This window comes from Gavialis gangeticus, unplaced genomic scaffold, assembly GCF_001723915.1.
Source record: "Gavialis gangeticus isolate Ggan-Ray unplaced genomic scaffold, GavGan_comp1, whole genome shotgun sequence".
In the NCBI taxonomy this organism is placed as follows: Eukaryota; Metazoa; Chordata; order Crocodylia; family Gavialidae; genus Gavialis; species Gavialis gangeticus.
This window is the reverse complement of record NW_017729029.1, coordinates 69,111,563-69,138,775: the sequence shown is the minus strand read 5'-3', so window position 1 is coordinate 69,138,775 and position 27,213 is coordinate 69,111,563. Positions and strand designations below refer to the sequence as shown.

Sequence of the window (27,213 nt, the reverse complement as noted above, 5' to 3'; positions counted from 1 at the left end):
TCCTCCCCTTCACATCCCTTTCTAGCTGCCATTCCAATTGCACATCCTGACTTCATCCCTGCATCCTAAGCAATGCTTTTGTACTCCTCCCTAGTTATTTGTCCAAATTTCCATTTTTTATTAGCTTCTGTGTTGTGATTTACTTTATTGAAGAGTTACCTACTAAGCCAAGCTGGTCTTCTGCCATACTTGCTAGTCTTCCTGCACATTGGGATGGTTTGTTCCTGAACTCCCAGTAAGGCTTCTTTAAAGTAGAGTCAGCTCTCCTGGACTCCTCTCCCCCTCAGACTGGCTTCCCAAGGGATCCTGTGCATGAGTTTCCTGAGTGAGTTGAAGTCTGCTTTTCTGAAGTCCAGGGTCCTTACTCTGCTGTTCTCCTTCCTTCCTTTCCTCAGGATCCTAAACTCAATTATGTTGTGGTCACTCCTGTCCAAGTTGCCATCCACTACTACTTTCCCCACCAATTCATCCCTGTTTGTGAGTAGCAAGTCAAGAAGAGCCTGGCCCTAGTTGGCTGCTCCAGCATTTGCACCAGGAAGTTGTCTCCAATGCTCTCCAAAAACTTCGTGGATTTCCTGCGCACTACTGTATTGCCCTCCCAGCAGATGTCAGAGTGATTGATGTCCCTTGTGAGAACCAGGGCTTGTGTTCAGGAAACTTCTGCTAGCTGTTTGAAGAAAGCCTCTTTCACCACTTCCTCCTAGTCGGGTGGTCTATAGCAGCCCCCCACCACAACATCACCCTTGTTGCTCTCCCCTCTAACCTTAACCCAGAGACTTTCAACCGGCCTATCTCCAGTTTCATACTGAAGCTCTGAGCAATCGTACGGCTCTTTTACATGAAGTGCAACTCCTCCTCCTCTTCTCCTCTGCTTCTCCTTCCTGAACAGTTTTTACCCATCCATGACAGTGCTCCAGTCATGCAAGATATCCCACCAAGTCTCTGTTATTCCAGTCATGTCATAGTTTCGTAACTGTGCAAGGACTAAATTAGAATAGAAACAGAGTTTTTAGGTGCTTCTGGGAATTAGCTTGATATTAGATTCATATTGGTGTGGATATTACTGTGATGTTGCCTCTCAGTATATTTAAATATTATATTTAGAAAGTGAGGCATGTGAACAGAGGGGGCCCTGGTGCTGATAGTGCTCCAGTCAGTGGTTTCATTGGTTTCAGTGGTTGCGTTGAAAGGAAATGCACTCAAACAACTACTGAAAGTTGTAGTCTTTGTGGAATAATAGCATGAGGTTGCTGTAAATCCCCAAGATCAAACCTGAGTGTGGATCACTTTCATATTATTAGGCAGAGGTAGTTAGCTGTGTTAGTCTGAAGTCAAGCAGGGCAGGGTGGCACCTGAGAGACTAACTGGTTCCAAGAGACATAAACTTTTTAGGTGACAATGTACTTTGTCAGATGCTATGAATGCACTTGCAGAGAGCAGGGGTACTAAATATTTATAGTATCTAATGAAATAGGCTGCTATGCCTTTCTGAATGAGTTAGTCTTTAAGATGCCTATTTGCCCTGCCTATTGTTTATCTGAACTAAGTAACCCCCTTGCTCTGTCTTCTGCCTCTCATATTATATTAACCTACTTTTGCCTCTCATAAGTACTAACAAGAATTGTTTCTTTATGGAACACATTTACTTTCAGAATACAAATTGAAGGACTATTGCCACTAATAATGGTAGGAACCAGTTATAAGCATGACGGCTGAAAGGTTTTTTTTCACCAAAGGTCAATGAATTAATAAAAAGTGATGCTGTTTTAGGCTTCTTTTGGTAAGTGGTGAAAATACTGTTTAAAACCTGTTCATATAAAATTATCTTTTTTTCAAGTGAAAACAAGTTGGTTAAGTAGGAGACACCAGTGTGATATGATCATGCAAAAAAGTGTACATGACCCTAGGAAGTAGCAGGCAAATATTTTCAGTAGAGATAGAGAAATAAGTGACTGTAAAAGCAACTCATGAGGCCTCCTCTGATTATTATATGCTCTTATGGTGCTCATATTTTTGAAAGATGAACAGGGAAATGTGGAGCCTTTCATATGAAAGGAAACCATTAGAGCTCTGTTTGCTTAGCTTAGCAAAATTAGGATGTAAAAGGAGATAATTGTTCTCCATAAATAACTCAGGTGGATAAACATGAGGAAAGAAAAGCGCTATTTAAGGTAAGGGACTTTACAATAATAAATGGCTGTAAATAGGCCATGACCCAGGAGGATTGCATTGGAAGGTAATGAAGACAACAAGACATGACTAAATTTAGGCTGAAAATAAGGTTTCTAACCATTTAGAGGAGCACGGTTCTGGAACTACTTTCCATCAGAAGCAATGGGAGCCTAAAACCTAATTAGTTCTAAGATGGAGTTGACATGGTTGCCTGCAGTGCAGGGTCCTGGACTCTAACTCAGGAGGATCCTTCCATTTTTATGTTGTCCTGTTATGGCAAATGGCATCTATGTAATGTGTTGCAAAATACTATATTTTTTATCACACTTCATTCCTTAAGTAGGGAGAGAGAGAAAACTAAAAGAATATGTCTGAGAATTATCTCTGCTGTCAATGAACACACTCTGGATTGTGACTTAACATTTCTCTATAGCAGAACTGCCAAAGCTGTCTACATCTCAGAATGGAGATAACTTTACAGGTAACATGAAACAAAGATTGTCATCACTGGGTATAAAAAATGTTTTGTTAGATTAAGTTAACCCAGAGCCTGGTGGGTGGTCTGGTTTTCACAGGTTGTGATAGATAGTGACATTTTGGAAAGAGCAGGATGATCTGAGGCTGCTTTCCTTTTGAAAAGGACAGCACCGGCTAATCTCCATCTGTACTTGCAGTTCACTTTAGTGGTCTATATCAATGAAGACAGGAAGATGTGCCACTATCACACTGCTGCTATGCAATGGCATATTGCTTATGGTTTAGGTCTGCTTGAAGTTGTTTACATTTAAGGGAGGTAGGTTGGGAAATAATTGCACTACTTGAGCAATATGGAGTTGAGGTGCTTTTGTAATATTTGTTTTCTGTGCTATAAACAAATCCCCTGAATTTTCTTAATGTCACCAGTCTGATACAAGAAATAGGGGGCACACACTGAAATTACTAAGTGACAGGAGACACTGCTAACTAACAAGAGAAAGTACTTTCTTACACAATGCATAGTTAACTGAAGGAATTCATTGCCACAGGAGATGATGGAGGCAGATAAGTTCATAAATGGATTGGATAAATGAATTGAAGATGCATCTATTCATGGCTATTGAACAGAATGGTTGGAGATGTTTCTTAGGCATCTCTAAACCAATAAATGGTGCATGCTAGGGAGGGAATTGAACAAGGGATAGGTCAGTCCAGAGATACCCAGTTAGCATTCACTTCTGCCACTGTCAGAGACATGATACTGAGCTAGCTGGATCATTGGTCTGACCTGGTATGGCACTTCCTACGTTCTTATGATCATTTGGGGATGATGCTCGACCATGGCATTTATACCAGTGGCTTGAATAGAAGAGGTTGCAGAGTTAAATTGGAGGTACAGGGTGGTTGTGCATGCCTGAAGAACAGTTTCTCCTAGTGTACAGTGGAAAAAGGTGTGACTTGCTGTAATCATTAGAATTGATCAGATTGCTCTTCTTTGTGCTGCATCTTTCTTCAGGCTGGTGCACAGAGGACAGTATTACAGCTTCAGTCCTCCCACAACCCTATTTAGCAGTTGCACACTGGTAAGGAGCAGGAGAAAGCATTCCTTCCACCTCCCAGCCTGAGAGGGTATGACAGACTATGGCTTTGTTGTAATATTTCTGAGTTAAATGTGTTCACATGCCTCACTTGCCCCAGCTAACTTGCACAGGAGGGTAAGAAGGGGTTAAGAAATATTGAAGATAGAGTTGCCTAGCCTAGAAGACATTCATCAAAAGATCACTGAATAGCTCTGTGGGATCAGTGGGATTGGCAAATATCTTTGGAGGTGTTACCCAACAGGTATCAAGGAAGGCAGAAGGAGTTAAGCCTCAGAGGATGAATAGAGCAGCCTAAATAGAAGGTCTACCTGAGAACTGCAGAAGCTGGAAAGAAAACAGCTGAGTTAACTTGGGGGTGTCTGGGTTTGTGTGGGCTAGAGCTTTACAGAGAGACTGCTTAACACTTTGGAGGGAGCAAGAACTTCTTGCTGTGTGGCCTTTACCCCAAGACCTGCTTTTATTGATGAGGAACTGTCTGCTTTTCTGCTTGAGACTTTGGGGTGCACTTCTCCTTTTAAAGAAGTTATGTGCCTTTGTCAGGAGCATTTTTGTTATGGCTGTGTTGCTTTCAGGAGCTGAATTAGAATGTAGCTTTCTGAGGCAGGATCGTGGGTAACCAGGAAGGGTCAGGGCCTAGACAGCCGGAGTCTCAGACTTGGAAGGAACCAGGGCTCTATCCTATTCCTGAAGTTGCGCCTAGCTGGCTTCCAACTCACAGAACCCAAATAAGACTAGATATCCCAAGCAAGCTCTCCTCTGGGAGAATCCATGCTGGAGGGACACTATTGAGAGAGGCACAGCTCTACAACATCTGTGTAGGACAGAAGTGACAAAGTCATCTGGCCCGTGGGTCGCTGGACTGGTCTACGGGTTGGATCAGGACTGATGTGATGTGTCATGTGCAGCACATATGGTGTCGGGTCCAGCCTGCACACTACATGCATCAACCCACTTGGCATGCAGTGCATGGCCTACACCTAGCACTACACGCAGCACAGGGAGTCCAGCGTGTGGGCTGCATGTGGAACCCCTTTCGACCAGCCCTGTGCATTCGCTCTGACATGGCCCCATTCAGACTAGCCCCAAAGCCACCATGGAGAACCTGTCCAGTGTGTGCACTCTCTGCTCTGGATCCACCCCCTGTACTGTGTGCAGTACACATGGTATTGGGTCCAGCCTACACGCCTCATGTAGCGCACGGGGCTGGGGCTGATGCGTGCCCCATGCAACACATGGGATCAGTCCAGAGAACCACAGACAGAATCATATGACTCCATGGGCCAAATCCAGCCTACAGGCTGTATGTTTGACAATGCTGGTGTAGGCAGAGGTGCTTGCTTACCTTGCTCATCTTTGTACATGGTGTCTGTGTAGCCCTGGAGGAGCTCTTAATATTTGTTTTATTATTTTAGCCTGAAACTGAAAGTACTGACAGGAATAATTTCCCAATAAAAGCTGATACTCTTTTTATCTTGGGATCATTCAAAATAATTAGTTCCATATCATGTCATTAGTATCAAACCTACATACTAAGCTGTATTGGGTTCAGTTGCAACTTAACATATTCATTTTATATGTAGTTTTGGAATGGACTTCTAAGAAATAGCCACAATAAAATACAACAAAGCAAATGGTTGTTCTTGGTGTGAACCTTAATAGAGCTAGTACATCTGCCAAAAAAAAAATCATGTCTTTTTCACCTCAGCATGTTCTTGAAGCCTCCTAACTACATGCTATAGATAATATTTTCTACCTAATTATATTTTGTAAAAGCATCTACTGGTGTTTCAAGGCTGGTTGGATTCTTTTCTTAATTTAATGGTATATTTATTCTGTTTTGAATACAGTTTCTGACCTTGTGCATTAGTGTAAAACAGAAACTGTAGCTGAATATTGTAACATGGAAATTGTCCTTGTAATTGCAGGTAAAAGTATCACAGTGAAACCCTCATATTGTAGCAGCAGGTATACTATTGACTTATCTTGGCCTATGATGCAAATTGCTCTGGGCTTCATTAAACTGTAATTAGGATTTTCAAATCAGGAGGATACTTGGTCAGATTCTGATAACATTTATGTGTGTTACTTAACATCTTACTTTACAGTTAATTCCATTGTCTTCAGTGAGCATATTTATAGGTAAGATGCTATGCAGTGTAAGATGATCAGAATCTGCCCCACTATTGTTTTGTTGTAATAATAAATAGCATTAAGTAGTGCTGTATTATGTTGGTATTAGTATTCCCTGCAGCCAGTGGTGTTATGGATCTGCTTGTAGAATAAATGCCAAAGAAATAATTTTCCTGAAATAGCTATCTCCAGAATACCACACAGTCAAGTAAAATCTATCCAGGTTTGTGCTGCAGATGTGTCCACAGAATGTCTTCCTCAATTCTAATAAATCCTGTTTCTCAATGGTCTCGCTGGGGACCTGTGAAGGATTGGGGAATCCTTTCATGTTTCTCTAAACCCATGTTTACTTCATTTGTTGGGAATTTTTACATTTTGTTTCTGAAATATACACAAATACTTTTATTGATTGTATGAGTAGCGCTGCTGTTGCAATTTGAAAGTGTTTCTTGGGTATCCCATTAGCTCATCTCTAAATCTGCCAACTTTATTTGGGTCCACAGAAATGTCTATCATGCAGTTTCATCCACACACAGAATCATCTACTTCATAGTTCATGCAAACTACAAAAGTACACCAGAAAAGGGTATTGTAGCCATATTTTGCTCATATGTAAATGGAGTTGTCCAGGAGGAGAATACAGTCAAGAGGTGGGTGTCATGTGCAAACCCATGAACCAAAGTCAAACAACCCTGAGGTTTCAATTTTGTAGAAGTCAGAGGTATAAGAAGCAGAGTTTGCACCCTGGGCTGTGGCACCCTGGTTAAGAACCCCTGCATTAGGGTATTAGAGGGCCTCTAGGTATCAAGATAAGAACAATGGAAATCATAGCTGAAAGCTGTATTTAATGCTATGCTTGCTTAATTACCATAGAATCCTGTCATTTTATGAATTCTTTAGCAACTAGCAAATGCCACGTGAACCCTGCATCCAAAAACATTCAATTAAATACAGTTTTCTACTATGCTTTCTCTCTCTCTTGCTCGTATCTGGCTGTCTAGAAGCCCTCTGATACTCTAGTGGGATAGTATGTATCATAGTGTTCGCTAGTTGCCATGGTAAACTTGTGTTGGAAGGGCAGGCAAGCATATAAAATTGCACTCGCTCTTTTTGTCAAATCTTCCCCTGAACTGAATTAAAAAAACCCAGAATCTCATGCTTTATTTTCTCTGCATTACTTTATAAACAAGACTAAAGCTAGTTTATTTTATTTTATTTTACATCATTCAAAGGTGCAGTTGCAAGGAAATTTTCTCATGTCCCTCTGAAAACTTAACATTTCACCTGGGGCATCTTATCTCCAAAACCATAGGGTTAGATGCATAAAAATTGTCCATAATATACATATCATTCTACTGCTAGTCCCTTCTTTTGAAAGTTGGACTTTGCATACCAGAATTATTTCAGAAATTCTAGCTTATTCTCACATCTGTCCTGTGAAATAATAATAATAGGTATGCTTGAAGTGGCAAAACTACTTAGTCTATTAATAAATTGATTTATTAATCTAATAATGAAATGACTGAGGCTATAGAGGGATAAATAGGACTGAGAAAAGAACACAGGTGTTCATATTTTCTAGACTACACTCTGCAGGTTAGTGTTGTCAAACGTCCCGATGTAGAGATGATGCAGTCCTTTGGACTGCACCATGCAGCATGTTTTGAAACAACTTCTTTGTTTTGAGTTCATATTATAGTTGCATTGTGTATTTTATATTATAAAATGCAAAGTTCAAAACTAAATGAAACGTTTTTTTCTTTGTATCTGCACAAAATACTTCCACTGATCCCAAACTAATTGTTTCAAAAATGTTATTTCATGGGACATTTCTAAATTCTGTTGGTTTTGTTCTGATTTGGAATGAAAACAAATTTGAGAATCACAGAATTTCCCTAAAATGGAAGTTAGAGTTTTGGTATATCTCTAATGATGACATTTATTGCAGTCATTTAAGTAATCTCATCCTTGGAAATTTTACCTACCAGATAGAAGCTTATACTCGATCTTGTTTGTATTGTTATGCTGAGTCTGAGCAAAACCTCTTTGATGCTGCTTCACTTAATAGCCACCCTTCATTCAGGATAAACGTAAGACATAGTTAAGCTGCTTTTGGAGTAAGATAGCTGAAACAATAGAAGCCAGAGCTAAAGACAGACCTGTGCAAGACTGGTCATGAAGCTTATTTGCCTAAACAGAAATCTTTCACTGGGGAGCTGTGTGGAAAAATGTAAAGGGCTGACTTGTGGGGTAATGCTGGGAGGACACTAAAAGAGGGAGGTTTAGGGTCAGAATGCTAGCTCGAGGAAGAGGCTTGGGATATTTTAAAAAGGAAATCATTTCTTGTTGTTTGATTCGTAATATGTATATATATTTTTTTGGTTTTTGTAAATTTAGAGAACTGAGTCAGAAAGCACTTCAGTCTATCATCAGTGTCTCATCGTATTGGAAATAAGCTACAGTAACTCAAATAGTGGCTTATGTAGTTAGGTCAAAGGGGTAATTGTATCCTAGTGTTTCTGTTGCCCTCAAAATCTGATGACTTTAGAGAAATACCCATCTGTAAAACCTGAACGTTAAAATTATTCCTAAAGGATATGCCGTAGAGTTTACTATTACTTCTGTGAAATAGTAAAATGTCTGAATGCTGCCATGTGGAATTTTCTTTTGTGGCTACCTTCAGACATAATGCTGCCTTTTTAAATTGAAATAATATGCTTCAAAATCCATTTATCTGAATTTTGTTTAAGTGAGAGTAAACAAGAATTTACTTTTAAAAACCACATTATAGACATTAACCAATTCATGCTGTGAGGTATTTTAAAATTGTCAAGTATTAATGCTGTTTTAATTGCAAGAGGCATGTTGGGAAGGGAATTACAACACTTGCCTGATGTATGAAAATAAAGATAAGAATTGATGCTTGAACATATGGTAGTTTCATTAACTATCTCTTTTTAAATGTAAAATGATATCAACTGTGCAGAAAAATAGAACGTTTATCGGTGAAAATTATTTAGAGGTAACAGATTTCTTCTATGAAAAAGAAAGACTCTTCCTAAGAAAACAGTCTATTTCAAAAAAACAGACCACGGGCACAGAAATACAAAATAAATGCTTTATAGGCAAATTTCTATGGTCATAATTTCACTGCAGCTCTCGACTTTATAATTCTGCCATCCTTCCATGCACATTATACCCAAAGGTACTTTACATTGTATATTCTCATGAAATTTACTTTTTTAACCTGGGTACTTTCAAGGTATCTTGATATAACTTTCTAATCATTGACGATAGTATTACTAAGACTTAAAGGTGGAGCCACTATTTTCAAGGGTAGCAAAATTTATTGGATAATCTGGTGGAATTTTGGGGGGGGGCCTGTCATAGGAGACCTTGGTTTTTTAGAGAAAAGCAGGAGTAGTATACATTTTTGTGAGGTTAATAAGAATTTGGCACTGCGCTAGCTGTTCAGATGAAAAAAGTATGTGACTAAGCATTCCTTTTTCAGTGTGTGACCCTTGACTAAACTTGTTTTTCATAGATTGTTGTTGGGGAGACATCATTTGGCTTAATGTTTCCCTGCATATTATAAGTTGGGCTACTTTGAACACAGGATGATAGGAAAATAGGGCTGGTCCCACAAGGTCATTTAATCCAGCCCCCTGCTCAAGGTAGGATCATTTCCCTGACTAAACCATTCCAATCACGTGTTGTCTAACCCAGGGTGCTCAGTGTCTGACCCTTGGGCCAAATGTGGCCTGCACGGCCTTGGAATCCAGCCTGTAGGGTTCCCCATAGCTTAGGAAATTTGGCAGCAAGGGGAGCAGTGGCAGTTAATACAGTCACTCCTTCCTACTGCCAAAATCCCCAGCCCCAAGCAGCTGGTCAGACCTAGGCCATGACTCTCCCCCTGCATGGCCATATTGGAGCCAGGCAACATCCTCTTCCGCCTGCATGGCAGGGTTGGGGCCAGGCTGCACCCATTCTCCATACAGAGCCAGGCCATGTTTCCTTCGCCTGTGCTGCTGGTTTGGGGCCAGGCCACATTCCCTTCCCACGCCTGCACCCTGCGCTTAGGTTGTGGCCAGGTCATGCTGCCTTCTCCCACAGGGCAGGGGCACACTTCCTTCCCCTGCAGTGCTGGCTCAGAGCTCGGTCATGGTCCCTGCCCCCTGTGGGATCTAGTTGAGGCCTAACCAAGCCCCCTTCCACCAAATGGCTGGATTGGAGCCAGGCTGTCCATCTGGCACGCTGGCATGGCTGGATGGGGTCCCTCTGGATATGACCTATGGAGGAATTGGACACTGCCCATCTGGCATGCTAGCCATAAAGGTTAAGCACTAACCTGTTCTTGAAAACTTCCAAGGATGGAAATTCCACAATTTCTCTAGGTAGCTGAGTCCACTGCTTCACCACCCTCATAGTCAGAAAGTTCTTCCTACTCTCCAACTTTCCTCTGAACATAGTTTCATAGTTTCATGGTTTCTAGGGTTGGAAGGGACCTGAGAAGATCATCTAGTCTGACATAAGAACATAAGAACTGCCATTTACTAGGTCAGACCATAGGTCCATCTTTCACATCATCCTATGCCACACGGACAACTGGTGCCTCCTGAGTCCGTGGAGTCACCATATTGCTGGTGGGGAGGGGGTGTGTCCCCCAGTGGCTGATCACTGACCAGGGGGTGGGGTCCCCCAGCGGTCAGGGTTTCCCCAGCAGCCAATCGCTGAGCCACTTCCAGTTTCATGGCTGGAGCTTCCAGGGGGTGCACAGCCGATCTCAGGGTGCACCCCCTATGCGTTGCCAAAGCTGTGCCACATGGTGGCAGAGAATTAATGCTGAAAGGGAGAGTGAACTAGGTTTTTTTTTTCTACTGTTCCTCTCTCACTTGCAACCTCCAGCATTAAAGTTCTAAGACAGGGGTTTTCAACCTTTTTGGATCAGTGTACCCCTGTGTCCATCCAGGCAAGCGGTGCCTGCACAGCAGTGTGGGATGGTGTGTGGTGGCACTCCATCCCCACCCACCCGTGCATACCCCCTAGGACCTTCTCAAGTACCCCCGGGGGTACACATACTTCCTGGTCTAGGAAGTTCTAATTCAGAGGCCGTATCCCTAACTCTCATGCTCAATACTGAATGATACCCCATTTCCTCCAAGAATGTATCTAAAATATGCTGCAGCTTGAGGACGTTGCTCCTAGTCCTGTCCCCTACACCCATGGCAAAAAGGTTATTTCCATCTTCTTTATAATTGCTCTTCAGGTATTTGAAGACTGTTATTAAATTCCTTCTCAGAGTTCTCTTCTCCAGTATAAATAATCTTAGTTCGTTCAAACTTTCCTCATAAGTCATGCTTCCCCTCTAATCATTTTTGTTGCTCTCTGTTAGACTCTTTCCAATCTGTCCACATCTTTCTTGAAGTGTGGGGTCCAAAATGGGACACACTGTTGCAGGGGAGGCCACACCCATGCCAAATAGACTAAAAGCAGCACTTCCTTTGATTTGAAATTCAGGAGTGTCAGTATGGTTTCGGCCTTTTTTTTGCCACAAAAGCACACTGTTGGCTCATATGCAGTTTATGGTCCAGTATAACTCCAAGGTCCTTCTTCACAGTACCACAACCTAGCCAATCATTCCCCAGTCTGTATATTTTTCATGCAATTATTACATCCCAAGTGCAGGACTTTGCACTTGTCCTTGTTGAATTTCATCTGATTGATTTCAGACCATTTCTCCAGTCTTTCTGTATCATTCTGGACCCTGCCTCTCAGAATGTCTGCAACTCCACCTTGGTGTCATCCACAAGTTGGCTAAGTGTGTCCTCAACCCCGTCATCCAAGTAGTTAATTAAGATATTAAATGATACTGGACCCAGAACAGACCCCTGAGGATCCCCATTTGATACCTCCTCCCAATTAGACTTTGAGCCATTGATGACTACTCATTGAGCACAAATTAAAAATCCACCTTATGGTACTGTCATTTACTCTGTATTTCCTTAGGCTGTTAATGAGACTGTCATAGGAGATGGAGTTAAAAGGCTTGCTTTTGAGTCAGGGTATATTTGGCCCAGAGAGTCCAAATTTGGCATGGATATAAGTACAGATGTTTGAAAGTGAGTCTTGTTAATATAGCAGAGAAAGTATAATTTAATATTAATGATGTATGACAACCATATCTAACTAGGCTACAATAAAGAATATGCCACTGAAATAATTGGACAAGACACATAATTAATTAGGTATAAATTAGGCAATATTTCTTTGGAATTTTTCCAAGGAATGAAAAGATTCTGGCATCTAAAGGTATACAAGCCTTGGAAATGGGCTAGATATTTCTTTCTCCCTCTGGGATAAAACAAACTAGAGAATGATAAAAGGTCACAAAATGCAGGTGTGTTTTATCTGAGTGCCTAAATATGTTGTTCCTCTCAGAACTTGCTGTAATAAAGGAAAAAGAGCAATGCAATGAAAAGATATTTGCAGCATTGACAATTCATGTGGCTTGGGGGAAAAGTCAGTTCAAGTTACCCAGAAGCATGGGAGGGATAAAGAAGAGACAGAATGGCAAATGGGATGGGGAGGTTCCTCCAGAGGCTGTGTTGTTAGTTTGATTGGTGACAGCCAGGATATATTTCAATCAGTTCCCTTTATTCATATAGGATTGGGCTTGAAATTGAAGATCACACATAATGAACTGTCAGGAAAAAAATTACTCTAAAAATGGGGAAAAAATGTTTTTCTGCAATTATTTTCAACAGATTAAAGTAGTGTGTTTTGTCGTTGCAGTAATGTAGACACCATGCTACAGAAATTTCAGTATGAACAGTAAGCATACTTAATAACTGAATAGGAGATGAACCTCTAATTGACATGCCTATTACCAGTTTTCTGTTCAAGTGAAAGACAAGGAGAGATAGGACACTGAAGGGCAGAAAGATTTTTATTAAACGAATATTTCACTGAAAATACTGTCAGTACATGCTACAGTGATGGGTATGTTATAAATAAGATATAGAAGGAATAGCTCTACTTTATTTCTAGAGTAAACACTATAAAGATCCTAGAGGAATGGTGCCTAGTGCTGCTGTTCTAGAAAAAAATAGCTTTCAGAATCAATCCTGTTTTATATCATTATTTCACACTACTGTTTGAATTTACCATCCTGAGTGATAAGAAAAGCACTGGTTATGGCCTCCATTAAACATGTATCTTTTCCACATTGATAAGCTCCATGCTTCCAAATAAAATCCTTAGAAGGAGATCCAGATTTGTAAAGGTATATTTTATTATACTGTAGTTGGGAAAGAATTTAATATTGACAAATTGATTGAGTCATGGTAGCCCCCTTTTTTAATGATCTGCAAGCATACTTAAACTCTTACGAACATATCTGCTAACATGTGGTGTTTACGAACCATTTGCCTTGACTACATCTCTGACAAATTGTTATTAACAGGATATGGTTGTTCACCTAAGACACGTGATGTTATTTCTTCTCCATAAACAGATGTGTAAAACTTGCGGAGTAATTAGTGCAAGAAAAATCTTAGTCCCCCCCGTGGGTAATGGTGTTTACACTAAGTACTCCCCAGGACCGATGCATACGGAAAGCCCTTCACACTGACATTCATGAAAAAACAAACGAAGAAGCTGTATTGAACAGCATGTCAGAATCCTTGTTGTTAATTCCTCTCCTCTTTTACCAGTATGCGAAATACCAAAATGTTGGTAGCTGTTTAATGAGTTGCTGTACAGTAAACATTGTGTAGCCTAACACAGAATAGAGCTGAACACAGTCACAATCAAGCTTAAAATATTCATTTTCTTTTGAGCTCACACAGTTTGAGTTGCATATAATTCAGTAATTCCTCTTATTTTGTTTTCTAGAATGACAAATCTCCAGGGCGCTCTGCAAGTCGATCAAGTAACATCTCAAAGGTAGGCGGAATATATTAACTTGTTTACTTTCATATAGAATTCCAAGCGACTAAAGTCCCATTTTACTCCACTGTCCACATAACCATATTCTGGCACGTTCTTTGTATATACCAGTTCTTAACATTAGGCTGCCTAATGCACTAATTGCAACATAAAGGTCATTTAAAAATACATGATTAATCTCTTTTTATCCATTGAATATCCATTAAGAAACTCCTTTCTCAACCCATTTCACTTGGGGGCCATGGAAGGGGCTGTCTATTTCAGATACGAATCTATGGACCCTACGTTGTTCCTGTAAATTTCATTCAGATATGGCTGAAACCCAAGTTAAAAATTGAAATTTCATGAGAATAGATCAAAAGGTTTTGGTGCCAGAGGACATGGATGGATGTCTTATTTCTACCAATATAATCAGCATTACACTGGCACAAAATAATGCAAACTCTTAAATAGTAACTTCCCTGAGTTACTGGACTAACTTCGTTGGAATAACTTCACTAAGTCCAGTAGAGAATTATACTTGAAAGAATCAGAAATAAAATGCTGTTGGTATAAGTTAGATCTGCATTAGGTCAGATTTTGTCTGTGCACGTCTAACCTGAAGTATCTCTAAAGGCAAACAGGCTATTATCTCTATACCCACCAACCAGCAACAGAATAGTGTAATTGCTGCCTTGGGTGTTCCTTTCTTTTTATGTGCCCTTGTGTCAAGGAATTTAGCAGAATTCACAGATTTGGGGGTTTTTTGCAACCTGACAGGCCACCCTGTGAGATCTTCTGCTATGGCCTCAAACTTGTGATCTCTAGGCTCTCAATTGTATGCCTTGGTGCCCGTGCCATGCCACACCAGCCCCCTGCCTTAGGTGTGAGCTCTCACAAGATAGCTACACTTCTGTCCATTCCTGATTCAGGTGCAATTTATGTAAGTATATAAATGATATAAATAACACCTGGACTTGAGAATATTTCTCCATGCTTGTAAAATCCAAATCAAAATACCAGCCACTATTTAAGCTCAAACCTGCTCCTCAAGGTTTGAACTTGGGTCCAGTTCTGAACATCATGGCCTCAGTCCTTATCTAATGAAGATTTACTGTGGCCTGACCCTGCCAAAACTATTTTACCCTCAGAGATGCATTTGATTTAAAGAAAAAAAAGAGATCACAGTCGTAATTTTTAAATTACAGTTCAAGGAACTACCAGTTAAAATACTCGTCTCTGCTATTTCATAACAACAAAAGAAAAGGCTTTGAGTAGTCCATGGTACTGCTATTAAGTAGTCTTCTGTGTATAATTCACTTTAATGAGCATTCAATTACAGTTTTAGAAGAAAGAATACAGCAAGGAGTGTGTTGCATTCCATGGCATAAATATTCTTATCTGTTTTTACCCAGTAGGAGCAGAATGGGGTGAACATCATATTATATCAGAGTTAGTACAATAATGGCATCCAAAAGAATTTTCACCTGCCTGTGCTTCCTATGTGAAGGACCTATTAAATATTAGAGTTGACCTTGATCTCATTTACTATAATGCATTTCTGAAGGAGCTCAAGTCACTTTATTGGATTTCCTCTTGATTTACACTGATGAAATGAGATCAAAAGCTGACTGTATCTGAAAGCAGTAATCATCCAATGTGCAGTTATAGGTATCAGTTTTAAAAGAGAGTGTGATGATGTTATATACCACTTTTCATCTTATTCCATGGCACCTTTCTTACTATGGTTTTAACTGTCATATGACCGGGGAAAATCATAAACCAAAACTGATGATATAATCACTTCAAGTCATGAGAGACCAGTCAGTAAAATCCAGAAAATTCAAGACCGAGCCTTGCACTTCAGCCTTAACTGAGTCTGCTATGACTTTCTATTTCATGTAGTGGTAAGAAATAAGGACAACAGTTGCAATTATGGTGGGGCAAGGGAGTTGTGAAGCTTAACCAGTGCCTCTAAAATGCTTTGAGATGCTCAGGTGAAAGGTACTAAAGGTACTAAAACATTTGTAACAATAAGAGTAAGGGCAGGTACCTCACATGATAGAAAATGGGACTATATTCATTCCCACTGAGGGGCAGATCCAGAGTCAGTGCAGTGGCATAGTTGCACTTGCACTCCTTTGGGCCAGGGGCCTTTTTTAAATCCCCAAAGCAAGTAAGAATTCCCCTTCTCCCGTCCCTTCCATACTCAGTGGCACCTCCATTACCTTTTCATTCCCCCACTCTCTTCCACTCTTGCCTGCTGTTGCAGCTACCCCAGCTGAGCCTAGGTGGAGCGGGGCAGAAGCAGCTCTGGGGTTTACTGAGGTGCTGCGGAGCACAGAGGGTGAGGGGATGCCAAAGGTGGGGGGCAGGATTCTTACTTGATAAGGGCACTTGCAAAAAGTCCCCAGCTGCAGCTCCTGTGTTGTGGTCTGACTCTCCTGGTGAGGGGGAAGGAGGATTACAACAGGGATACCATCACTCCTGTAGTCTCAGTTGCTGTTCCTGCCCTCCCCGCCTTTACAAAGTCTTCGATCCACTCATGTTCCCACTCATCCCTCACTTCTCACAGCATACAACACGATGTGTGTCAGTCTGTGCTTTGTTTTTAGTTTTGATCAAAATCTCAGTGTTATTTAACCAGTGGTATACATGTGAATTTTAATTGCATCATTATAGCTGGACCCAAACTGGTTCCCCACTTACAAAGCCTCCTGAATATTGGGGAAATACAGATTCACGCTTCATTGTAATTTATCTCTATAACATGCTGGAACAAAATGCAAAGTTTTAATATCTCCAGGCCTGGGAGCATCCAGGGATTGTGGCTCAGTCCATCTCTAATTGTGATCCCTGTTAGTTAAAAGGACTGTAAACCTATATAAATTCACTGCACTTATTTTCTGTTATTCTAACAATGTCAATGAGCAACAGTTACTTTTAAATTGTCACAAAGCCCCCCACAAGCATCAGAGGGTCAAATGCAATCAATGAGGGATTGTCGAAATATATTTAATGTGCTTTAAAGCATCACATCCCAGCTTCTAACATTTCTCTCAATGTGACCTCTGTGGAGAAGAGTTGTAGATGCTCTTTAGAAATTGTGCACACAGCTTACAAATGGGCTGTTGCAGTGAAAAATTATCAAGACATGCCCTTTCTTATTCTGTCACCAGCTTATATGTGGAATTATATTATTCCATTTGACCACTTACCTTATGCATTTCACTAAACAGGACTTTTATATGTTGGAATGTACTTGACAGGGTACCCAATGTTTCAAGTGAATTCTCTATTGTCAAGAATTTGCCTATTTTTAATCCAAAAAAAAGCTTAATTTATAAATACATTGCTTACATTACACAAAATCCACAACAAGAATTTCCATACTGAACTATTTTAATCAAACCAGACCTCAGAAGTTGTAGTGATCTTTTAATACATACTTTTAATACATAATATGTGTTTGTGACAATTGTTGATTATACAGATTATAGATATATTTAAAGAAAAAACAGAGACAGCAATTAATAAGTAGCTAACAGTAGTTACTGGGAGGAAATGCATGTAACTATCAGCATTAGTGCCAAGTTTTGTACATGTCCATACATACTATTTATAGAAATTGAAACAGCATAAAATGCATCTTAAAATTTATGTAAATTTATAGGGTGGACACACAGCATCAGCTGCATCTGGGTAAGTGTGCTGGAGGGGAAATAGCAGTTGTCCAAAATATTTTGGTCATCTACCTGCTTTCTTTCCCTCTTGATTTTTTTTCTAAAATTTGCAAAGAATTAGTAGCACCCTGGACATAGCCAGTTATTTTGTTGAAAACTTCTAGAGTAATTTTGCATTATCCAGTGTACCCAGGGACAGCAACAAATTAACACCACCATTAAAGTCAGTTCATTTTTAGTATCTCCATTTTTTAGCACACCTACATTTCAAACTCTCCCTCATTATTTGGTGTCCTTTCTGATGGAAAGGATCACCATTTAAAAATATTGCTTCTATTACTCCAAATGCTTAACTAAGCAAAATATGGCCGAGATTCTGATTTTTGCAAAAGATCTGTTGAAAATCAGGTAGAGGATAATCCAAACATGACACTAATGTTCTTAATCTGCAGTGATCTCTCACAGTTCCTATCTCTGTCTCTATAGTATTGCTGCCTGGCAGTCAGCCATGGTTGGTTCTGTATGAAAATCCATCTAAGTTAGCTCACTTGCTTCAAACTATAAATCATTAAAGTTGCTGTGGGATGCTAAGAATAATGACTCCTGTGTCTTGACAATCTCTCCAACCACGGCCAATTAGTAAAATGGCTCAGTATTTGGTTTTGTAGCATATGTGAAGGAGATTTAGGAAAACTCTAGATTTTTCTATATACTGTCAGAATTACTAAATATTTACTGCTACCAGCAACCTGCATGAATAAAAAGCTTAAGTTAAACATGCTTTTTTGTCCCCTGTCATCTGGTATAGGAGGGAAGGGAACTCCTTGTAAATCACCTATGCAACGTGACTCAACTCATCCTGCCTCACTGAAATTTGTTTCAGTGCACTACTTGTGTATGTCTGAAGAAATGTATCTCATTTTGACTTCAGACATTTGATGTTTGAATATGGAAGATTTCATGAAGTTATTCAGAGGAAGCACAAACTGAAGCTACCTGACTCCCCTTTCAAGTAATGCCCAGGTTCAGGCAAAGGATTACACATCATCTAATGGATATACTTACTGGACAATTGCCCATTTTAATTTTGAGCACATCTGTTAGTGTTGCAGGGATTGAAATCTAAATTCAGCTAGATAACAGGTTAAGGTCATGAATAGAAGTTTGCAAAATATTTCAGGGGAAGAGGATAGAAAATACTCTTAACTGTGGCTTTATTCATCATGTTTTGAATGCGAAACTTTGCCTAATTACAAGAAGTATTTGCCCAATTATGTGCTTTTTTTCACTGTAATATGTCACTATTATAAATGAAAATAGACTCTTTTTCAGAATAAATGGACATATTTTCTATAGAAAGTGGCCTAGTGAGGAAGTCTATCTTGGAGAGACATGACAAGATTCATATTTTTGCATGTAAAAACAGTTGTTTTGTTTATTTTTCACTGAAAGGTAAAATTAAAGAATAAAAAATAACCAGAAAATGCATTGGAAGCAGTAAGATGAAAAAATTGTTAAAAAAGAAAGAAAGTCATCATTCTACCAAAGCTTTAATCAAGATTTCTCTCTAATGAAATTGCATCATCATCCTCTTTCCCGTGACATGCTTCAAATCAATATAAACTGTTCTCTAAACATCAAAAACTCTTCTCTAATTGTGGCTTTCTGTTCGTTTTACTTACAAAATAAAGTCAACTTAATTTTTTTAGTTCTATAGATCCTGGTTTAGTTACAATAACTGCACTTGGGACAAAATAACTTCATATACAAATAGAGAATGGGGAATGATTGGCTTGGCTGTGGTGCTACAGAGAAGGGCCTTAGGGTTACAGTGATCTGAACATGAGCCAAAAATGTGCTCTTATTGCAAAAAAAAGAAAGAAAAAGAATACAACATATGGGTTGTATTAACAAGAGTTTCTCTTGCAAAACAAGGAAAGTGTTTCTTCTGCTCTATTCAGCACTGGTGAGGTCTGCAGTACTGTGCCCGGTTTTGAGCCCCACACTTCAAGAAAGATGTGGACAGATTGGAAAGAGTTTAGCAGAGAGCAAGAAAAATTATTAGAGGCTTGAGTAGCATAACTTTTGGGGAAAGGCTGAAAAAACTAGGATTGTTTAGTCGGAAGAAGAGAAGACTGAGTGAGGATTTAAAAACAGTCTGGAAATACCTGAAAAGCAATTATAAAGAGGAGAGAAATAACTTTATTTTGTGTGCATGTGTGTAGGGGACAGGACTAAGCCATGGCCTTAAGCTGCAGCAGAAGAAATTTAGGTTTGAGAGCAGGAAGAACCTTCTGACTATGAGAGTAATTAAGTATTGGAAAAGGCTGTGGAATCTCCATCCCTGGAAACTGTCAAGAGCAGGTTAGATAGATACTTGACTGGGATGGTTTAGTCAGGGAAATGATCCTGCTTTGGGCACAGAGCTGGACTAGATGACCTCCTGAGATCCCTTTCAGCCCTATTTTCCTATGATCCCCTAACTTGCAAATTGTTTTTCCATCTCTCTCTGGTCTACACTACAACATTTTGCTAGGGAAAAAGTTGACTTTTGTTTGCTTGCATCTACACCCAAAATTGATTCATGCCACCAAATTTGGTTGCAAAAATTACCCCACCTCCCTGAGTAACACAGATCTACTGACACACTTCCACAGGCAAAGTACCATTGGGAATGCTGGATTACCTGTAATAATCCAGAGCTGTGCTCTACTACCTATCACTTCTTTTCATGGACAGGTAAAACTCCCTGTCCCCTTTCCCTTTCCCCTCACTCCAATAGTCAGTATAATTTCTACCTTCCACCCCCAGCTCTGAAAAAGCTTACAATGCTTTTTATCTTTTTAAGCGCCGCTATTGTCGTATCTTTGCAACCATGTGGGCTGTGCAAAGATAGAGCTCTATCTCTCTCTCTCCTGCCACTGCTGTGATGAGGAAAGAGTCAAGATCTCTAATTATGGTAAGAGAAGATGGCACAAGCCCAGCTGTGGGTTCATCTCAAGGATAAAGATGTTTGTGTGGATACTGCAAATGGCACATGAGGAACAGAGGTAGTATTGGACAATGGCAAAGGAGCTATAATAATTGTACCAGAAGGCTGGGGAGGTCAGCAGAAAATCTGTGGTCATCCTCCTGTCTGTCACTTTTGTGATGACCTCCAATTTCACATTTGGTGAGGACCCTGCCATTACCATAAATATGACAATTGATACCTGTGAAATTCGGAATAAGGAGCCCCAACAGTGTCCAGTGAGAGTAAGCTCCTTGGGGAAGTACAGACTCCTCATAGGGCCAGAAGTATTTTTAGCATCAGATAGCCCCTATCCAGACCCACGTAAGCCAAGAGGTGAAATCTGGAAAGAGAAAACAGCTCAGGTAATTTTTTTAATGCAGAGCTTTATTATTTTATTTTGTGTGAAGGGCCTGAAAACTGCCCCCCTCCTGTCACTCCCATCCCTTTCCAAAATAATGACTGCTTATGAAGTGAAAAAAACAAGGGAATGAATTTTCAAAATGTGTATGACAGAAAAAATAAGAATATGTTAGAATCATTCAGCAGTAGTCATGTTTTGGCAGCTAGAGCTCCTGCTCTCACAAAATACTAGCATAGTAAAAAAAGAACACATTGTAAGCATTACTAGAAATGCACTGAAACCAGGACCTGAGCATGACAATAACATATCCATAGGAAATTTAAAAATTCAGTAACTAGCCATAGAGTCTGATTTTAAAGAGTACAGTTGTAAAGCAAATGCACAAAGGAAACATTGGAAAAGACAATGCTTTTGGTTTTTAAGTCCAATCAACCAAGCTGAAAATGAATCACTCTCCTGCTGCGCTTGGATAGAGGTAGAGAAAAGATGCAGAGACCTTGCTATTGGCTCAGCAGGATTCACTTTTCTTTGGCTTGTGATGCTAGGCAGCGGCACAAACCTTCTTGTGGAGGCCTTCTGCTTATCCAAACACAAATGCCCCTTCTCGCCTTGGCAACAATCTTAATGGTGAAGTTTTCCAGAATATATCCTCTGAACTTTTCCTAGACATTTCTAGAAAGAGTAGTATTGTTTCTTTCCCCTTTGTACATCTACCCTTACCACTTCCATAACTGGTGCTGTGGTCACTGTCACTATGAATGGCCTGGCACCACACTGGCCAGAACAATCTCAAGCTGCTTCGAGCAGCCGCTTTCTCTGTCTTTTTACCACCCTTAGCAGTGATATTTCAGCCACATGTCACAGTGAGTTTAACAGTACTGCTGACAGCCCAACACCTAAATCTCAGGATACCAAGCAGCCCATGCAAGCATTCTCCAACGCATTGTAGGTACAGGTTTGTATCAGCACGCCATGTTATGGCAGGTGCCAACACTGAGTCCTGGAGGAAGTCTGAGACCCTCTGCCTATTTTTAGAAAGTTCTTTTTAAGAAAAAAGTTAGGGAGGTATAATACTTATCTTTTCCTTTTTTCCAAACTTGCCAATCTAACAGTCTTTCTGCCTATATTCAGAGATCAGTCAGAAGAATAGGCATAGGAGGGATCACATGCTTGACACAAGACAGACAATAGAAGGTCATCATGAAATGCACCCAGATGTTTCCTAGCTACTCTTGGAACAGTTATCATAGTTGCAAAATACCTGAAGACTCCTGCCCCCCAACAACCTTTGATTACATGGACAATTTAACGTTTAGCAGACCATACCTCCTCCCAAACATTAGCACTGCCTGAAGCTTTATCCTGTGCACTAATGAAAAACAAAAAGTATAATAACTGTCCACACATTTGCCTGTGATTAATATGGAATTGGGCATCAATCAGCTTGTAGTTAGCCATTTTAATAAGCATAATTAAGGGTTCATAAATGCCATTAAGCCTCAAAGCCTAATGTTGGCTAAGTATGTTCACTTTTTATTACCTTTTAATGCAATTTTAGTCTTAAAAATATATATAATGTATGTACACCTATTATGCCTAAAAAAAATAGAAGAGTCACAGGCTAATTGCCACCCCTAACTTTTCATCTGTATTCAAGCCAAGAATACAAACACGTTCACAAAAGCAGTACAGAGAGACTCTCTTGGCAGACTCTTAAAAGCATCCTTTAAGTCCTTCTTTAAGAGAAACTAAGATGATGGACTCTTGTAGTTGCTCTTGTATTTGGCCACTCAAAATCAGCAAACATATTTTGCTCTCCATACCTCCATCCTACTGATTATAGATTTTGCCCTTTGCTTCACAAAATATTACATAAAGAACAACATGAGGAGGCACAGCAATAATATATGCCTTGCAGAGACCTAACCTTGTCATGAGTTATTGACAGTGCTGTTTCAATCTACCAAGTGCATTTTTTTGCACTATTACTTGCCTTCACAGACACAAAATTGAATCAATCCTTTCTGGTTTCCCTGCACTAAAGCACTATAGAAAAGGAAGAGGGATATCCACACAACTCCAGGAATGTGGCCTTCCTCATCTGAAATTTCTATTCCTGCTGCTGATCATCCTAGGTCTGTTTCAAAATGGGGTCCTGCCTTTCACTGCTTCTTGGACTATTCTACCATGTGTAGAATAGTCAGAAAATACATGCAGGATTTTGATTTTTATGCAGTGTCTGCATCATTTATTTCTTTGTGGGTTGCTTCCCCTGCATCTTCACATTCATCACAAAATATCTAGTCCCCGTGATAGTGGTAGGCATAAGGTGCAGACAGAAGTTACATTTGTAGCATGATCGGCCCCCTGGAAGCACTGTACCATGCTGTGCCATGCATACACAGCTGCAGAGTGGTTTTAACGTGCATGATTGCCTGACAAATTAACTTTCAGCAAATGAGGGATCAGATGAAAGTGCTGCACTTTGGAGTGCCTTAGGGAGCTTGTGTTCCCTAGGATTCATTTGTAGCATGATTGGGGCTGTGCTAATGCAGCCCAACCCCACCCCTAGGGCTGTCTTCAGGAAGGGGGAGAGGGGAAGAAGAGCAAGCTACTGGCTGGGGTTTGCCTGGTCTGAGCTGTAGAGGGGGCAGGTGAATTAGAGCCCTCCCCCCCACACCCACACGCACCTAACAGCCCACCCTGCAGCTCACGCCAGGCAAACAACAGCCCACAGCTCTCTCCCCTTCCTTCCTCTCTTCTTGCAGGCAGCCCAGAGCTGGGACGAGACAACAGAGCTGGGGGAGAGAGGTAGCTCCTCAGTTGCAGGCAGGCTTGAACTCCACCCTAACACCCAACACAACAGTGAATGTTGGTTGGGTTGGGGGCGGGGTGCTCTAACTCATGGCACTTTATGTAAGCGCTATGAGTTAGAGCAGGGGCCTGCACATCTGTCAGCACCCATAGTTGTTGAACTTCTACAGATAGAAAATAGCAACAAACCACATTTATAAAATGGACTTAAAACTTCCATTGGTCTGTGCAGAATCCATGTTTTGATGGCAAGCTGGCAGAGATTAAATAGCAATATTAGGAACTACAACATTCTTTTTTTTAAAAGTAAAAATTATTGAACAGAAGAAATTTTGTGGCCGAGAAAAGAACAGAAGTATGGGAAATATAATCTACCATAAACTTAAAAAGTATTCCACAAGGCACAGTGTTGCCTCATGGCCTGAAGGCATTGGCAATGTATAGAGGGTACGCACAGGTGCACGTGCACCCCCTGAGATTGGCAGGACCCTGGATTTTGCCAGGAGGTGCGGGGACCCCTCTCCCTGCACTCCAAACCCCCCATACACATCCACAGCTCCCAACATCTTCACAACATCTTCACAAATAACCCCCCCAACACACACACACACACACTTAAAAAATAGCATTTCATGATTTACATTCCAAATCTCTTGATTTTTGAGAGTTTGTCCCATGATTTCTGACACAGTGGGATTAGCAATACTGTGCTTGGTACCAGCAAAAACAACCAAATGTACATGTGCCCTAACATCCAAGCAATGTGGGAAGCAGTAAACTTGTAAATGTTCTACCAGTAAAACTTTCTAGTGTAGACATAGTTCATTCTCTCCTCTCTCATGTCTACAACTACTTTTGATTTAAGTATATTAGTTACTGTGCTTGTTCATTTTATGGAGAGTTGGTTTAAGCAACAGCTAAATTGTTGAGATCCCTTTAAATATGATCCACTGAAAAGATTATCTACCAATTTATTTAGGTGATACAAGGGCACAGGAAATTAGAGGAAAGAAGACCAGTATTATTTCTAGTAATTGTCATTAGGAGGCTGGAGGTGCATTATTAAGCAACAACTGAGTTTATGTGGAGGCAGAGATTAATTTCCTGAATTTAATTGAAAATGTAGAAGCAAACTGGTAAAGAAAAATAGCATTTTAGGCAGGTCCACAGAACTTCACCCACCAACTTTTTGAGCAGGGTATTGAGTTACATTACAACAAACAAGCAAACTCTCACTGGCTGATCATGCCCTGTGAGCAATATATTTCTGACTTGCGGAAAGAGTAGGCTTACAAAGAGGGTTTCACTAGCATGAAAAGTTAGCAATGACAGGAGGTAACTCTCAAGCTGTGAAATTTTGCTTAAGGCAAGCAAGTGCTAGCTTTACCTCAGTGTAATTTAGGATACTATTTTACAACTAGAAAGTTATGTCTCTTGGTTTTTGTTTTGCGGAAAATACACCGGGGAAACCCCAGTACCCTTGAAGTGTATGGGAATTTCATTTACTGCACTTCCATTGAGGGGTAAGATACCTCACATATGTTGAAGGGCAAAAGACTGTGGGCAGTTACTGAGAAGTAGCCAACGTGCTGTAAATCCATACTGTAGCTTCTTTCACAATGACTTGTGTCCATACCTGTCAAAGGGCTAGGATGATAAAAGAATTATTGGTTTTGAAATATATAGATATGATGCTTGTGGAGCTAGGAAGAAAAGGAAGGTTGGGGTGCTTTGTGCTTTGTGCATTGCTGGCAGCAAGAATGTTGTTTCTACAAGTCTGCAATAATAGAGTGTAAACTCTTTAAGCTGGGGACTGTCATTTTCTTTCAAATGTGTAGATTTGCTAGTACAATGCAACCCTGATTCTTGATTATGGCCTTGAGATACTACCACAATACAAATAAATAAGAATAAGAAGAGTGAGAATAATTGAATATATGCAGGGTATAGTGATGCTGATTTGATTTATTATTTTTTCTCTGCCTTGTAGTGCATGTGTGCATGTGTAAGACACAGAGAGAGAGACTTTTGATTATGTAATGTTTTTGAAAATGATAATAAGGGGGGCAAGATCCTAGCATAGGTATTCTTTATGAGTGGATGAATAAAATGCCTCTCTGTTTCACTAGCCTCCTATCAGTGGATAAAGTATTTCTCTCCACCTAGTATCTTTTCTCCTTGAATGTTTTATGTCTTTTTAAATGTGTGAATAATTTAGAACAGCTGATAATATGAAAAGGATCTGGTGGATTCATTCCTTTTCACTATGGTTATCCAGTGGAACAAGTCCTGTGTTTGAAATATAATCCTTGAGGATATGTTTATATATGTGTTCGTGAGATTGCCTAGTTGTACTTGGGAGAAATGCCTTTAATGCATTATAATTATCTTTCTGCATGTTAACTATGATTTGAGAGCTCCTTGGTGAAAGAAGCTGTATGCCCTTGATGCTGCAAGTCTTAAAATTCCCTGATGTGCTTATTTTCCAATGAAGGGAAATTCAGACTAGAAGTAAATTGTCTGATTTTGTTTTGGTTCAATGGCTTTTCAAAAGCCTAGTGCAGGTGGTAGAATATATTTTATTTGGGAGTCTGCAAAGGGTCTATCCTATGAAACTCAGTCAAATCACAGTGGGAAGAAGAAAACTGTTATTTTTGAAAGATTAGTGCAATAGTTGACATTGGCCTAATTTATAATGTGAAGAATATTACCACTAAAAATACAGAGAGAGAGAGAGAGAGAGAGAGATTGTCTTTGGTGTACCTTTGGTGTAGCTTTAACCCCATCTACCATATACATCCCCAAACATTTATCTAGTTTGTCTTTTTTCAAAAAATGATGTATATGTTAAAGAAGCACTGAAAATTTGGTGGAGGTACCAGCTGAATAGCTGGATTAATGACTAATATTAAAGATGCCAAATACTGACCTCAGATATTTAGCCTTAGTCCTTACTTGATTTACTGTTTTGAATCTTTTCTAACCAAGATACTGTTTTAGGAGAATGTTTATGATGGTTGATGGTATAGGCAGCTACACGCTGTTTACTGTCAAAGGAATTTTATAAAATTACGAAACAGAGTTCACAGGTATTTTTCCCTGTGGGTTATACACTCTTTTATTCATTTAAAGTTAGAAGTATGGAGATCCATTCCTTTCTTCAATCAGCACTGAATACTGAAGAAGATGGGTTTTGATTTTCTTAGTTTTCCATCCCCATAACACCCTGAGGTACATGTATGAAAAATTCTGTCTTTCAATGTAAGTGACTGGTGTACTCAATAGAAGCAAAACTCAGGTTGCCACATACAATGCCTTTTTCCTGTAGATTCAAACAGCGCATGTTTTCAACAACATGGCTATCAAGAATGTGCAGTACCACATATTCAGATACAAAACCTGGCAACTTAGGTTTCAGGCAGAAAAACATGTTTTGTTCACAAAACTGTAAGTGTGCTTTTTTAAAAAACAAACCTACACTCTTTCATTGATAGCATGGTGGCAGGACTGTTGTATGAAAGTACTAATTTCAGGACT

The 27,213-nt window shown here is 39.9% G+C and overlaps 1 protein-coding gene across 4 annotated transcripts in view; it reads left to right on the top strand.

Annotated features, from left to right (window-relative positions):
- The window catches only part of MARCH1 (membrane associated ring-CH-type finger 1), a 548,671-nt gene that overhangs the window by 450,535 nt on the left and 70,923 nt on the right, over positions 1 to 27,213 (top strand). For all 4 annotated transcript variants that reach the window (XM_019521737.1, XM_019521739.1, XM_019521740.1 and 1 more), the window contains one exon: positions 13,773 to 13,823. In XM_019521737.1, coding sequence (XP_019377282.1) covers positions 13,773 to 13,823 — 51 coding nt within the window. The remainder of the gene's footprint in view (positions 1 to 13,772; positions 13,824 to 27,213) is intronic.